This window comes from Sinocyclocheilus grahami, unplaced genomic scaffold (genome assembly GCF_001515645.1).
Source record: "Sinocyclocheilus grahami isolate Dianchi unplaced genomic scaffold, SAMN03320097.WGS_v1.1 scaffold16.1, whole genome shotgun sequence".
Taxonomy (NCBI): Eukaryota; Metazoa; Chordata; class Actinopteri; order Cypriniformes; family Cyprinidae; genus Sinocyclocheilus; species Sinocyclocheilus grahami.
Genome location: NW_015505195.1, coordinates 3,101,290 through 3,115,701, shown reverse-complemented (window position 1 = coordinate 3,115,701; position 14,412 = coordinate 3,101,290). Strand labels below are relative to the sequence as shown.

Here is a 14,412-nt window from a genome sequence, read left to right as displayed (position 1 = left end):
ACATTCAAGATTAAACATTAAGCAGAACTAACAGCCAGTTGAGTTATTTATGTCCAAGCAGGGAATAATGTTTTACAATGTTTTGGGAAGTTGATTACATTCTTGGAATTCTTGGATGCATCTTTCTGGGCAGTCATACTGATTTGTTAGTCTATGTAAAGACATGTCAGCTACATCTGTGCCAACAGGTGTGTGTTTGAGTATAACATTATCAGCTGGAGTGAGTGACTCATTCCTATGAGTGTGTTCGCTGAGTTTTGTGTGCGTGAGAGGGTGTAAATATGTTTTAAAGGGTTTAGATAGCAGCAGCAGCAGCAGCAGCAGCAGCACTTAGTGTGCGACCTGTGAGAGAGTGACAGAGATTATAGGAGATTAAGAATTAGGGGTAAAGCATCAGAAAATCCACACAGGAAACACTCATTGACCAGCCACATGAGACTGCCGCCCACCCGCTCTCCCTCTCTCTCCCTCTTCCTGCCATGTTCTTTTCTCTGTCTCTAAGGATTCAGAGTGTGTGAGATGGTGGGGAATGGTCTGATAACGAGGGAAAGAGTGAGTGACGTGGGATCGCATACTCCCATTTTTCCTCCCCTGACATTTGTCCCTCCCTCTGCATATCTGGCGTTCTTCTCAAGGCCACACTTTCCTTGTTTCCTTCCTTTCTTTGCAATGGGCTGTCTCCTTTTCATTATTCTGCCTATACTTTTCCACTCGCCTTCCCATTACCTAACCTATTTAAAGGCACAATTTATAAGATTTTTATACGGTTGTGTACTTGCGTTATCCCAAAAGTTCCCAAGGATTTGTAAATTCAGAGAAATTACAATTTTAAATAATTGGTGCATTCTAAACGGGATATATCGCCCGCCGATGGGCACTTCAGAGTGAAAACAATCATGGCCGCCATATTGAAGGGTCGTTCCAAACCGAAGTGCTCAAAACTGGCCACTTCAAAGGGCCCTTCGGAATGAAGGATTTCGAAGGGTACAACTGATGGACACTTCGGGCTCCCATGATCCTTTGCGCAGATTCTTTGCATGATGACGGCGCCTCCGTGTGGGCATGTGATGATGACGCAGAAGGGCACTTCAAGAAACAATTGTTTGGTCCCCTACACCCTTCAACCCTTCGAAGCTCTCACTCCGGAGGGTAAACCCTTTGAAGGGATAAGGGCATAGGGATATGAGCCCTTCCGAATGAAACGCAGGGTATGGCTCGTCCTGGGTTCATTGTCGCCTATCAATGACATAATATCCATGCTATCGGTTTCCACTTGTAGAAACTATGGCAACACACGTGGACAAAAATGCTGCTGTACAGTTAAACTAAATCCATTACGGCTGTCGTGAATAAAATGAAAATTAAATGGAAAAGTGTTGACTGCAAACTTAAATTTAGATCTGCTTAATGTTGCAACATGATTCTTTTTTTCACGTTTTTACAATGTTGCGCATTATAACCAATCACAAACGAGTCTGTTGAGCTTATGAATGCAACGACCAATCAGAGGCATTTAGAGTCATTGCTGAAACACCGGAGTTTTGTTGTTCAGTGTGCGCACTCGCTGACTAAATTCAACAAAGTGCATATGATATAAGTAGGAGATTCATTCATCAAACAGTGTAGACAGCTTTGATTATAAGGGGAGTTTTTTGAGAGTGCTTAAATGTGCGCTAGATTTAAAGGGTTAGTTCCTTTACGTAAATAATCACTTAAATCTAGCTTGCGCTCACTATTGTAAACGGAAGCAGTTCCGGGCGAATGACGTATGAGGTCAGCGCTCCAGTTTCGGTTTCAGTCTGATCAAGTGTTACATGTTTTATTGAACAGATTAGAGAAGGTTTATCCCACCCTTCTCAAACCCATTGAAATGTCAATCAGTTTGGGCATTTTTATTCCAAATGAGGTGTTTACATGAAGCATTTTTTATTCAAATTGGACTTTTAAACCAATTGTAATCTGAATACAGTGCTCCATATAAACGCACCTAGTGTCATGTGACATCTACTATTTACGAATACGACTACTCCTGTCCCGTGGCCTCATGGGATAGTGTCGTCATTCAGCTAATCATTTGACAGTGTTTTGACATACTGTATTATTTCTTAGGGGAAGAACTGGTATTCAGATGTGGGGGCTATGAGTGTTTATACTGTATCTTCTGGTCCTCATTTCTTTCATTCTGTGTGTGTGATTTCTAGGCTCATGTGGCATTCTGATAATCTGAGTGAACTGTAAGGCAAAACAACAGATTGAGTATTATTTTCACCAGCGCGAACAGAGCAGTGACCTGGTTACTGTGGATTATTGCTAACTCCGATCTGTCTATCTTTATGTCTCACTCGCTCTTTTACTCTCTTTCTGCTGCCAACACGATGTCCTTCTTTCCACTGCCCTTCCCGGCTGTCAGTCAAACAGCTCTATGAATAGAACAGAGGGAGACCGTTTTCGCCCCTCTCGCTCTCTCAACTCTCAGCTCTCGCCCTGACTTGATTAGTGCCAACAGACTGTTTACTAGTCAAACTGTGTCAGTGTTCAGGCAGTGAGAGTGTGTGCATGTGTCCTCATCTGTGATTCAGTGCTTAGTTGATCCCAGCAACACACAATGTCTCCGGCACGCACAATGACAGGAAAGGCCGAGCTGCCCTAATACAAACAAGAAGGGGCAGCAGGCGCAGAATATGCTGTCTGGTTACATGCGATCTGTGCTGAGCTGTTGAGATTGGTGTGTGAGTGTGTTTGCTGCCAATCTGTAATGGGGCGTTCACACTGACGCCGATTTGCACTGGCGAAGTGACCGGAAGACATTGGATTTTCAACAAGAGCCGGCCATATCTGACATGACCAACAGCGACCATTCGCAACGCGATGTAGGCATGAGAAAAGTTTTACTGTTAGAACTGGGTATTGATTCATCTTGTTACTTGGTACTGTATATTTCTGTTTATAATTTCCATTTTACTTCCATATGAAATAAATTCTCTTTGAATGATGCTGTAAATTATAGAGGTTTTCAGGCATATATAATCCGGTAACTTGTCTTTTGAACTATTTATTAAAAGAACTTGTAAGATTAATTTCTTGAATCTGGGTATGCTGAGTGCATTTTAAGTATTTTATTTTATTTTTAATTTTTTTAGTGTATTTATTTTTAAATATTTTATTTACTTTCTTTTTAGGAATTTTATGTGCTTTTGTCATTTTCATTCGTTTTTTTATATTTCTATTTTGCTATGATTTAGATTTTATTTCAGTTTTAGCAATTCTAGTTCTTTAACTAAAAATTTTAAAATGTTGTCTTGACAACTAACTGAAATTTAAAATAAGTTTTTCATCTAGTATTTATATTTTAATTAAGTTAAGTTAACGATAGCAATACCCTTGTATGTATGTACGTATGTTTGTTTTTGTGAGTTTTTCTTGCCATTACTTCATGGTACAGTCTTTTTATTGCATAATCAATACATTCTGCAAACTCATTCACAACTCAAGTAGAGTAAAAGATTGATCTTGGGATTTTAGGAAAAGAGATCCATGTTAACATTTATTGTGAGCAATTTCATTGTCTTATATGATTTAATCTGTATGATTTCATGTCTTCTGGTCATCCAATGCATCTTGGTGTATTCAAGGTTTACATTAATATGTTTGTTTTTCCTAGAACTCAAACCCATGACTTTGGGGTTGCTGGTGCCTTGTATTGCCAACTTAGCTTTAAGAAGTTTGCAAAGTGATTTGTTTCTGCCCACATGCAGCAATATAAAAAAAATGATGCATGGAAAACTGTGAGAAATTGCCAGCATTGATTCATGCATCAATATGATGCATAATGCATTTCAGAAATGTTACTACATAGGGCTGCACGATTAATCGAATGCGATTGTCATGAGCATTTTGATAGTAATGCCGGTTCTGTAATCAGCAGGAAATCATCATCACGTGCTTTCAGATGGAGAAGAATTTACTACACATAGCCGTAGTTCACTGACAAGTTACGCAAAAAAAATCGCAGAGACCATTTTATTGCGCGATTCTGAAATCGTTCGCGATAATGACCGCTGTTTGCATAGCTTCTCAGTGAACTATGGCTCTGTGAAGTAAATGCTGCTCCATCTGAAAGCATGTGAAAATACCACATTTAATAACATATTTTTACTCCAAACTCACTTCATAACGTCAGTCGAGTGTTTGAAAAATCCTTCTGTGAGATGATGTGGCTTCTTACACAGAATAAGTCACGCAACATATTTCATAGTATTTAAGCAGTGATAAAGGCATTGCATTATAAATATTCTTTATTTTAATGAAAATTATAATAAGAACTCCGATAAACCATATATTGCCATAGTCGTGTGTTTATTAGTCACGTTGAATCAATGAAAGCAGTTGAATCTTCTGTTTATTCAGCTGCAGCGATATTTTCTGGGTTTTTTCTGCGAGGCGTATTTGGAGTTTTGGAGAGCGCCCTCTGGCCTTTGGATGGAGATTTACTGCTGATCACAGAACCATGCTTCACTGAAAGATACGCATGACAATCGCAGCTTCTGTCGAATCGAAATCTCGATTCCATTTCGATTTATCGTGCAACCCTATTACTACAGTAGAAAAGCTTTCCCCTCTAGTTCATTTTAGAGACAAGAGAACAGATTTATTGCCATTTAATTGTAATTGGATTATTGCTAGTTAGTTGCTAGCAAGTTAACAATAACAGGCCACCTAGCAGTAGGAACACCCTACATGGCCCAATAATACAGCCACTCATAGACTTTAGCGATAAAACCACTATATGTTTGAACAAAGCATAAGAGGGTGTGTGTACACATGACTTACTCGTCAGGCTGTGGTTAATGCATTTCATACGGCCATTTTTCAAAGTCACCAAGTGACTGCATTCACAAAGCGACTGTTTAGCTAATGTTTTTAACAGCAACGGCGTGCAGTAGCACAACAGATCATCTCCATGACACACTGTCTTCTGAGGTTTAGACACATGACTTCAGATGTTTAACGACTGATCTTTAACCAGAGGCGTGGTATCGGTCATGTGTCTAAAGGTAACACAAAACGTGTCTCTTGTTTTTACTATTTCATATCTCTTCTCTGTTAGGCCATAACGTTAACGAGTAATCTTCCACTTACTATCAAAGAGAGTGTGAGATTGACAAACTCTCCTCCTTTGCGGTGGACTCCCTGTGTTAACAGACACCCACTTATAGAATAGCTTCAGGGCAAAGCTTCTCCACACTGAATCTAAAAGTAAAGCAGCCCACTCATGTTCCTCAGACACGCCACTCACAGCACTGAACACATCTGAAATTAGGCCAGAAGGTAAAAGTGAGAGGAAGACAAGGTTGTGGAAGCAGTCGTGTCGTCCGATTTGTTTCGATTTCACCGAACGAGCAGCCAGACATCTAAATTACCTGGTCGTCAGAAGGCATCTTGTCACAAACACAGAAAAAGATAAGAATAAACATTGGAGGCCTAGTGATTAGCACATGTGGTGTGATGTTGGTCTGAAAAAGTAAATTAATTTTTTCAGCTTTAATTAAAAGAACAGGGTGTGTGTGTGTATATATACACTACCTTTCAGATGCTTGGGTTGATAATAATAATGGGAAAATAATGAAAATTCTTAAATGTTATTGAAAGAAGTCTTATGCTCACCAAAGCTTAATTTGTTCGCTCAAAAATAAATGAGAAACTGCAGTATTGTGAAATATTATTGAATATTAAAAGTGAACTGATTTCTATTTTAATGTATTTTATAATGTTATTTATTCCTGTGATGGCAAAGCTGAATTTTCAGCAGTCATTACTCCAGTCTTCAGTTCTAGAAATTATATTATATCTAATAAACTTAGGTTTTTTTTTTTTTTATGTAAAGCAGAGTGGTAAGTATTTTCTCTAAAATTGCTAGCATCGTATTAACCATATTTGCTAAGTAGATTTAAAATGATGAATGAGGAATAACATTTTCCATTATGTTCCTTGGAATTATTATTCATTCATTTATTCATCAGAAGGACTAACAATAAGCGTAAAATGTAGAAAAATGTGCCAAACCTTGAGCTGTGTGTAGCACCTGTCGCTCTACACAGCAATCTGAAGGATACTTACCAATATTTATTTAATTTTATTTATTTATTTAAATTTTTTGCAAAGAGGTTGTTCATGAAAGACGTGGCAGTAAAAAACTGTTTTAAACTCACTGATCGTGTCTGTCTGAACATAATTAATCATCTTTGTGCTCATTTAGTGAATAAATGAGTTAGTTAGAATGCAAAATAACACTCTGGGATCTAATTGAACAGTTTTAGTAATGCCACAAATGAATGACTGAATTTGTGTTTTTGATTTTTGAAATTTAATAAAAAAAAATGTTTTTAAAACTTTAATTTGCATAGTTCGAAAAGCCCAGCTCTATCTTCAGGGGTTAAACACTGAAATGGAAAAATTGGAGATGCTGTAAAAATATCTTTGCCTTGGTACGGTCTTACTCATGACTCATGACACAAGACGCAGGCACAAAACTGCCTACCATAATGGCCTTTAGGAAATTGAATGGCCTAATAAAAATCAACACAATATTCAGAGTTGTTTAAATTTATGAATAAAATATTTATATATAAATATTCACCCAGCCGTTCTTTAAGACATCCCATGGTGCTCATGAATCCAGTTTGCAACATTTCTCATTCTCCTTATTTCCCATCCTCGCTCTACTATAATATTATACTCCAATATAATAGTATAAAATAAAAGTCGCACAGAGGCCAACCTTACTGCATTTCTGTCTATTGAGAAGGCAAGCATCCTGCTCTCCATCAGGTCCTAAAGGTCAGCATCATGCTGTTATCACTAATTAGTCAATCGAAATATCCCTACATAAGAGAACCTCTCATCTTATCGCCAAAAATAGCCCGTCTGGAACATACTAAACTGACAAAATGTCACTCTATCTCATGGTGAGCAACTCCAAAGTCCTCAGTTTCTCTGAGATGCTGATTCACGGATGATTCTCGTCCTGAAAAGATGGATTAGAAATGATTTGTTCCTCAGATCTCCTTTTTTAGTAATGCTATCACCCTACTTGTGTACTTGCGAGTGTGTGTGTGTATGTGTTAGAGAAGAGAGCTGTATTCGTATGTATGCATGTATATACTTTTATGTGTCTGGCTCTTTGGGATCCATGAGGCCTGTTTTTTGTAACACAGCACAGCACAGCCAAATCAATTAAAGTTTGATTTTAATTTGTGTGTGATGTTTCTCTTTGGTTTGGCTTAGTGTGTCCGTGTTTGTCGGCATGTTGAAGCGTGGTCTTTTGTGCAGAGACATGTTTACATTCCTCAAGCTGTGAAAGACTGCCGGCGTTGCTCTCTCACTTGTTCACTCTCCTTTTATATTTCTCTCATTTTTTCCCCTTTTCTCGCTTTTGTGCTTGTGCTGATGGGCCGCACTGAGTCACATTCACAGGCTGCCCACTCCAGCTGTCATGATGGTAACTGACAGGGAGTTCGTTCACAGCAAGAAAAGGAGAGAAAGACGGATAGAGGCAAAGATAAACAGAGATTGAGTGGGCTGTGATTGCCTCATGCTGATTTGTAGACAAGAGTAAAAGACGGATTTATGTATACGTGTGGGTGTGTGTATGTGTTATGAGGAAGTGAATGCATGAACATGCAAACATGCACATGGCCGCTGGTAATTACTGATGGCTGAGAAAGGGCAAAATCCAAAACGTTCATCTGTTAGAGCAGGGCAGAAGGTGTTTCAAATGTGAATTCTCACTGTTTACTCACTGACTTTGTTCCAAACCCATATGACTTGCAAAATAAGGCTTTGAATATGACCACTCTTTTCAGTGTAATGAAAGCGAATGAGGAATAAGGCTGTCAAGCTCCAAAATTACAAAAAGCACTCTAAATGTATCATATAAGTTGTCCCTATGAATCATGCGCTATATTTTCTGATGCCATATAATGGATTTGTGTGAGCAACAGCCTGACATTTAAATAAATGAAAGTTGAATAAAACTCATGTTTTTCTCTATCATTGTAGATGAATATAAGATGAAGGGAGTGGAGGAGGTGAAATACATGCGTGGAGAAGAAGACCGAGTAAATGCACGCAACCAGGAGAACCTGGTGAGAAACAAAATGCACGCACACACACACACACACAACTCTGGGAAATTCTTCCTGTGCAGTGGTGTCCATCATATTTTGCTGTGTATTCGCACACACATCGCTTGAGGCTCATATGCCTGTTGAGCTTATACGTTGATAGGTAAAAATAAGTGTATGCAGTGCACACGAGTGCCGACATGTTTGGAATGTGGGAGAGGGAAACTGACAAATTTTCCCTTTTTATCACAGACTCTCATACTTAGACACTCACATTACCAGACAAAATCTAAGATTCTGGTGTTTTTACATACATTTTTTTTATACGCACACTCATTAACAAATTCTCAGACATCTGGACTTATCTGTAATAGTTCTTCACCTAAAGCTTTATCCACTGTAATAATTCTTATTCTTATTGTTGCTATTGTAAGAATATAAAAAAAATAGTATTTATTTATTATTTTATTTTATTTTGTAATTCTTTTGTTTTTGAACCCTGAAACTCTCTACACACCTACACATGCGTATTGTTTTTTTTTTCCTACCTACTTAACTAATAATTTCATGGTTTCTTATATAATGACCTTTAGAATTAAACTGGCTGATAAGCTACTTTACTTTTTAGACTTTAGGAAGCTTTATCCACTGTAATAATTCTTATTCTTATTGTTGCTATTGTAAGAATATAAAAAAAATAGTATTTATTTATTATTTTATTTTATTTTGTAATTCTTTTGTGTTTTTGAACCCTGAAACTCTCTACACACCTACACATGCGTATTGTTTTTTTTTTCCTACCTACTTAACTAATAATTTCATGGTTTCTTATATAATGACCTTTAGAATTAAACTGGCTGATAAGCTACTTTACTTTTTAGACTTTATGTAAATTACTCTGTTATGATTGGCTAACCTTTTCACCTGTTAAAAGTAATAATGTCACTGCCAAGTTGTTAAATACTGGCATTTATATGCAAATGTAGGTCGTCATATGTTAATGTGCACAGCGGGAGTGTAAAATGCATCATTACTTTATTTCTTATCCAAAATAGTTACATATTTCAAATGTAAAAATCCACTATTTCAGGTTCCCGGTGTATTTCTTGCACATACAACCTTGATTATCCTATCTGTATTATTTTTAAAATAATTATATTATATAATGATATATTATGCATCGAAGCAATCAAATAAAACTTGACCGAATTTCAGATACATCATATTTAGTGATCATAATAAAATTATTGTCCTGTTTCTACCCCTAATGCTTATGATTTCAACATTATAATTAAAATGTGTAAAGAATTACATGCTTTTGCATCATAGTTTCCATAAATTGTTTAGTTGCATTGTGAATGAGTATGTCTATGTAGTACATTTCAAATAGAGCAAGTAAAGTTCTTTTTCCATGATATGTCCCCTTTAAACTGCTTAATGAAGTTGTACAGGCAGAGCAGGTGCTTGGATACCCATGTTCTGATAAGGGGGGTTAGAGGAGAATAGAGATGCAGTGAAAGCGAGGGCAGCCCTCTCTCTCGCAGTGGCCAAAGTAAGGTCACTCCCAGGGCCTTTGTATCACACTGTGTTCCAGGCAGAGGAGCTGGTTCTGGCCCAAGCTTTAGAAGCCGACAGGGCCTCTGCACCGGAGGGCCACCAGGGACAGACGGCGGAGGCTGAATTTGGCTTTGTTTTGAACAGTAGTAAGTGAAAACGTGTTCTTTCCGGGTGTGTTTGCAGGAGAAGAGCTCGACGCAGCACAGGACCAAACAGCACAAAGAGGTGCCTGGGCCCAGCGCCAACAAGACGAAGTGAGTGGGTTTATACATGTGTCTTTCCGTTTACGGTGTGCGTGTGTTTCTGTTTGTTTTGTGTGTGTGTGGGTGAGGCCATTAGAGTTCTTGCTCTGTTGAAAATGTGCCAGAAGTCTGTAAATTGTGTGTGGTTTGTTTTGCTTTGTGGCCTGTCTTATCCCCTCTGGATCTCATTTGCATGTTCTGTTTGAACGTACTGTGCCATATGTTTCACAACTTATTGTATGTAAACATGATGTGTTTATTGCCTTCGGATGCAATTGTAAATTTTAAAGTGTTTTAATGCCATAATTATTTGTAGTGAAATTGCATTTCTAAAGCATCAGTAACACAATTGTGATTGTAAATAAAAAGGCTAACACTTTATAATTATTTTCTTTGTTAAAAGTCATTTAAAGGGGTAGTTCAACCATAGATTAAATTTTTTTCATTTATTGACCCTCATGCAATAGACCTGTATTGATGCATTGCATCGCGCTGCGTAAACATAAAACTCTGTCTGCATTTGTGATCTGAGAAATGACAAACAACAAGGGCTACTCTACTGCCCAAAACTCGCGTTTGAATCATCAGTGGCAACGAAAAACACAGTGGCTGAGCGTGAGGGGAAGCCCCGGCTTAGCCTGCGCTGAGGCCGGGATAGAGTGAGCTGAGGCGGGCTGGACTCCGCTTTGTCCACGGTGAAAGTTGATGCATTCCCTCAGCGACCAGCCCAGATCAGCTCTAGGCATGACGAAGCGGATATCGTCCTCTTTTAGAAGCCAAAACAAAGTAGTTTCACTTTCACAACGAAGCACACAGCGTCTTCAGGACATGGCTGCAGCGTCAACAATACTACAGTGAGAATAAAAGTTACACCTTCTTTCTTTGCGTGAACATTTGGGCGGCGTTATGCAAATCTTCCCAGATCGTGTTAGAACGAGCCGTTTTAGGTAGGCGTGGTTAACTCTTAACTTTTATAAAGAATATCTCTTTGGATTTGAGACTTTAGTGTTTGCAACTTTACAGATCTTCTTTATGCACCAAGAGCTTGTAACATTCCAAAGAGAAAGGAAAAATTGAAATCGCATCATATGACCCCTTTAAAAAGGTAATTGAAGTAAGGAGTAAATAATGAAATAATTTTTGGGTGATATGTTTAGATATTTATGAAATATTTAGCGCTTAACTGGGCAGTAGATGAAAATGTTTCAAACCATCTATAAGTATTTAAGTGTAAATTAATCTATGATATCAATATTTTATTTGTTTATGATTTAATGGACTTTAATTTTCACTGGGTTTTGAACATTACGAACACATTACACAGAAAGCTAATACATATGGTGTTCAAAAGTATTAAGTATGGTGTATGGTGCTGACTGGAGGTAAAGAAATTGTGTTTGAGAGCATATTCAGTAAGAATGAACGGTTCATTATTGTTTTATATGTGTATCGATGGAGTGATGCTCAGTTAATGTGCTGTGTGTGTGTGTGTGTGTGTTGAGGCAAGGGTTTATGGTCCCTGCTGTAATGTGTCTATAAAAATGATTCCTGCCCAGCCACTCTGGATCCTACAGGAGCTGGTAGTTTGTGAGTGTGTTTGTGTTCTTTGTGCTTGTTGTAATGGAAAATTCTAGTGTATTTGTTGCTTCCCATCTCCTACCCCCACTAACTTTCTCTCTTTCTCTCTCTCCATCTCTCAGCATGCATACGTCAGAGAGTCAGCAGGAGTTCTTCAGAATGCTGGATGAGAAGATTGAGAAGGTGAGGGAGGGAGAAAAAGAACGAGGCACAGAAGCAAAGATGGGTTAGAGATTTTAAAGGGCCAGTGTACATGAAACCACCCTTCAGAGGACTGTTTGTTTATCTAGATTGTGACATTTAAAAGATTGTCTTGTCCTTTCGTCATGTGCATCGCCTGTCTGGTACTTCCTGTAGAACTCTGGAGATAAAATGCTATATTTATGGCTCTGGTTTTTTCCCAGTACTTACTTCCTCCTTTCTCTCTCCCTCTCTTATCTTATCTTTTTGTCTCTCTCTCTTGAGGTCTGAGATCAATTGGTATAAATTAGACATTTTAGATTTAATTTTAAATAAGTTGAAACAGGGTTAGAGTGGGTATAAAAGAATCACCCACCTTTAAAATAATCATATCAAAATATCATAATCAAAACACAGGTTTTGTTTTATCCAGCTGTATTTACTCAGTGCAACTTATAACATCCAAGTGAAAGATATAACACCAATTCACATCTAAAAATTCACATCTAGACTTTGCAATATTTGGCCACACTTCTTTGCAGCTCAAGTTCAGTTAAATTTGATGGTGACCGTTTGTGGACTGCAGTCTTCAAGTCATTCCACAGATCTTCAGTGGGGTTTAAGTCTGATTCTTTTTATACCCACTGCATGTAAGGGTTGTAGAGCTTTTACACTGCAAATTTTTTTTTTTTTTAGTTTCTTTAGGAGTAACTATCCTCATTGTCATTTCATAAATGAGGAAATGGATACAGTGTCGTCAATATATCTACACTGGTTGCTATATAATTTACTTTAAACGAGGTTTGTAAAAATCAGATTGCCAGTGTTTTTTTTTTTATATTTCTCGTAATTGTTGTGAGAAAATCGCAATTACCTTTTTTACAAAAACAAAAATAACTGAATTGTGAGATGTAAATGTAGAATTCTGAGAAGAAAAAAAAAAAGTCAGAACTGCGAGATTTAAACTCATTTTTATCTCACAATTCTGAGAAAAAAATTTTTTATTTAGTGCCAAAAATAGTGCCATCATCCATAGTTGATGTTTAATATTGATGAGGACTGGGACTTTGGTCCAGTGAGTTTTATTTGTGCATTATTGTGCATTTATAATTTTATTTATTTCTGGCAACCAACAAAATGTAGTGCTCCTATCACTCTTGCTGCTAGTTAGGACCGAAACTCAAATTCATTAATCTTTCTCTCTCTCCATATTCTTTAGGGGCGGGGCTACAGCTCAGAGGAGGAGGATGATGTGACATAGCAGAGAGGCGCCAGATCTTGCCAGAGATGGAAATAGAGAGAGTGTGAACTCAAAAATCAGTGTTTCCTATGTCAGTAACACTCTGTCAGTCTGAGAGTGAGTGTGCGTGCGAGTGCGTGAGAGCGTGTGCTTGTGAGAGCGAGAGAATGCAGGACTTTTCCTCATAGGCTGTTGCACCCTTGACCCTTTCTCCTCTCTTGGGGTTGCCTTGTTTGGAGATCTAGATGGTTTGGGGTGAGGAAAGAACAGCTTGATTGATGTATTATCAACACAGACTCACTCTAACGTGAAATGAGGACCCCCGTCCCCCTCCGCTCCTGTCCTCCTACGGCCAGAATTGAAACGGCCCCCTTCGTCCTCCTGGCTGTGACGGAGCCATCTGAGATTATGTTGAGGAAGGCAAGATGAAAGGATATGGAGAGAAGAAAGACGACATACCCCTCCCAGTCCTCGTTTTAAGTGGCAGGCCAAAGAAAAAAAACTGACATATGGAGGAACCAGAAGAGAGCTTACAAACATCCTCTGGAGATAACGGGGAGTGAATGTAAAGATGGAGTGTTGTGGGTTTTTGGGGGGGAAAAATTATTGAACATGAGAGATATTTTATTAAGAGCAACTATATGAACGAACTGGTAGATTATTTGATATTTTGATAAGAGCGCCGTGGCAAGTCTGGACTCCTGCCTTTTGAAGGACTTTTTTAAATTTGTCGAGACTGATTTGTTTGTTCCATAAATGTTTTTTTCCCTTTTTTTTTTTTTTTTTGCTTATTGCATAGATCAGACCTCTTCAAGCTTGTGCTGTAAAGGACAGGCGTGTACAGTGACCCCATAACACACTCTGTCACACACACGCACACATACATACATAGAGAAAGACTTGAAGCTAAAATAATCACCACACCCTCTTTCAACACAAGTCCACACTTTCATTTTGCATATCCTGCTATTATTTGTAAAGTTCTCAGAAAATAGATGGAAATACAGTCAGACTAGTTACCCACACACATCCAAATATATCCCTTACAGCCACCTGCACAATGGCAGCATTTAACTTAAAGATCCGTATTGACTGTTTGTGCTGCCCTTTAGTACAGGTAATGGAATGTGATGAGACTATGGCAGAGAAATGAGGTTGTCTTTTTTTGTGTGTGTGTGTTGTGTGTTTCGAGGGCTGTATTTGTGTTAATCTGTGTCCGAGAACCGGGTCTGACTGTGTTAATCGTTGTCAAAGGGATGAGGTGTTTGTTGTAGGCCTGTATGTGTTTAGCTAGTGTTTACCTCGGTTTCTCACCCGGTCTTTTTCACTCAATAGTATTCAGTCTTGTTGGCTAAAATGCATCTGGTTGTCAGCCTGTACTCTTACTGTTCATAGAGACCATTAAACAGTATGAGGTGGGGTGGGGTCACTTTGAGGGGACACAGCGCTAGCCAAGCATCTGTCATGATTACTGGTTTGATTCCTTTTTAAT

The 14,412-nt window shown here is 38.3% G+C and overlaps 1 protein-coding gene across 3 annotated transcripts in view; it reads left to right on the top strand.

Annotated features, from left to right (window-relative positions):
• The window catches only part of LOC107548740 (uncharacterized protein C1orf21 homolog), a 30,047-nt gene extending 15,635 nt beyond the window's left edge, over positions 1-14,412 (top strand). For 2 of the 3 annotated variants that reach the window (XM_016229561.1, XM_016229545.1), the window contains 5 exons: positions 8,059-8,144; positions 9,718-9,783; positions 9,864-9,934; positions 11,623-11,683; positions 12,900-14,412. In XM_016229561.1, the coding sequence (XP_016085047.1) occupies positions 8,070-8,144; positions 9,718-9,783; positions 9,864-9,934; positions 11,623-11,683; positions 12,900-12,941 (315 nt within the window). In that variant the 5' untranslated portion in view covers positions 8,059-8,069 and the 3' untranslated portion in view covers positions 12,942-14,412. The remainder of the gene's footprint in view (positions 1-8,058; positions 8,145-9,717; positions 9,784-9,863; positions 9,935-11,622; positions 11,684-12,899) is intronic. The other variant, XM_016229553.1, reaches the window with a different exon arrangement.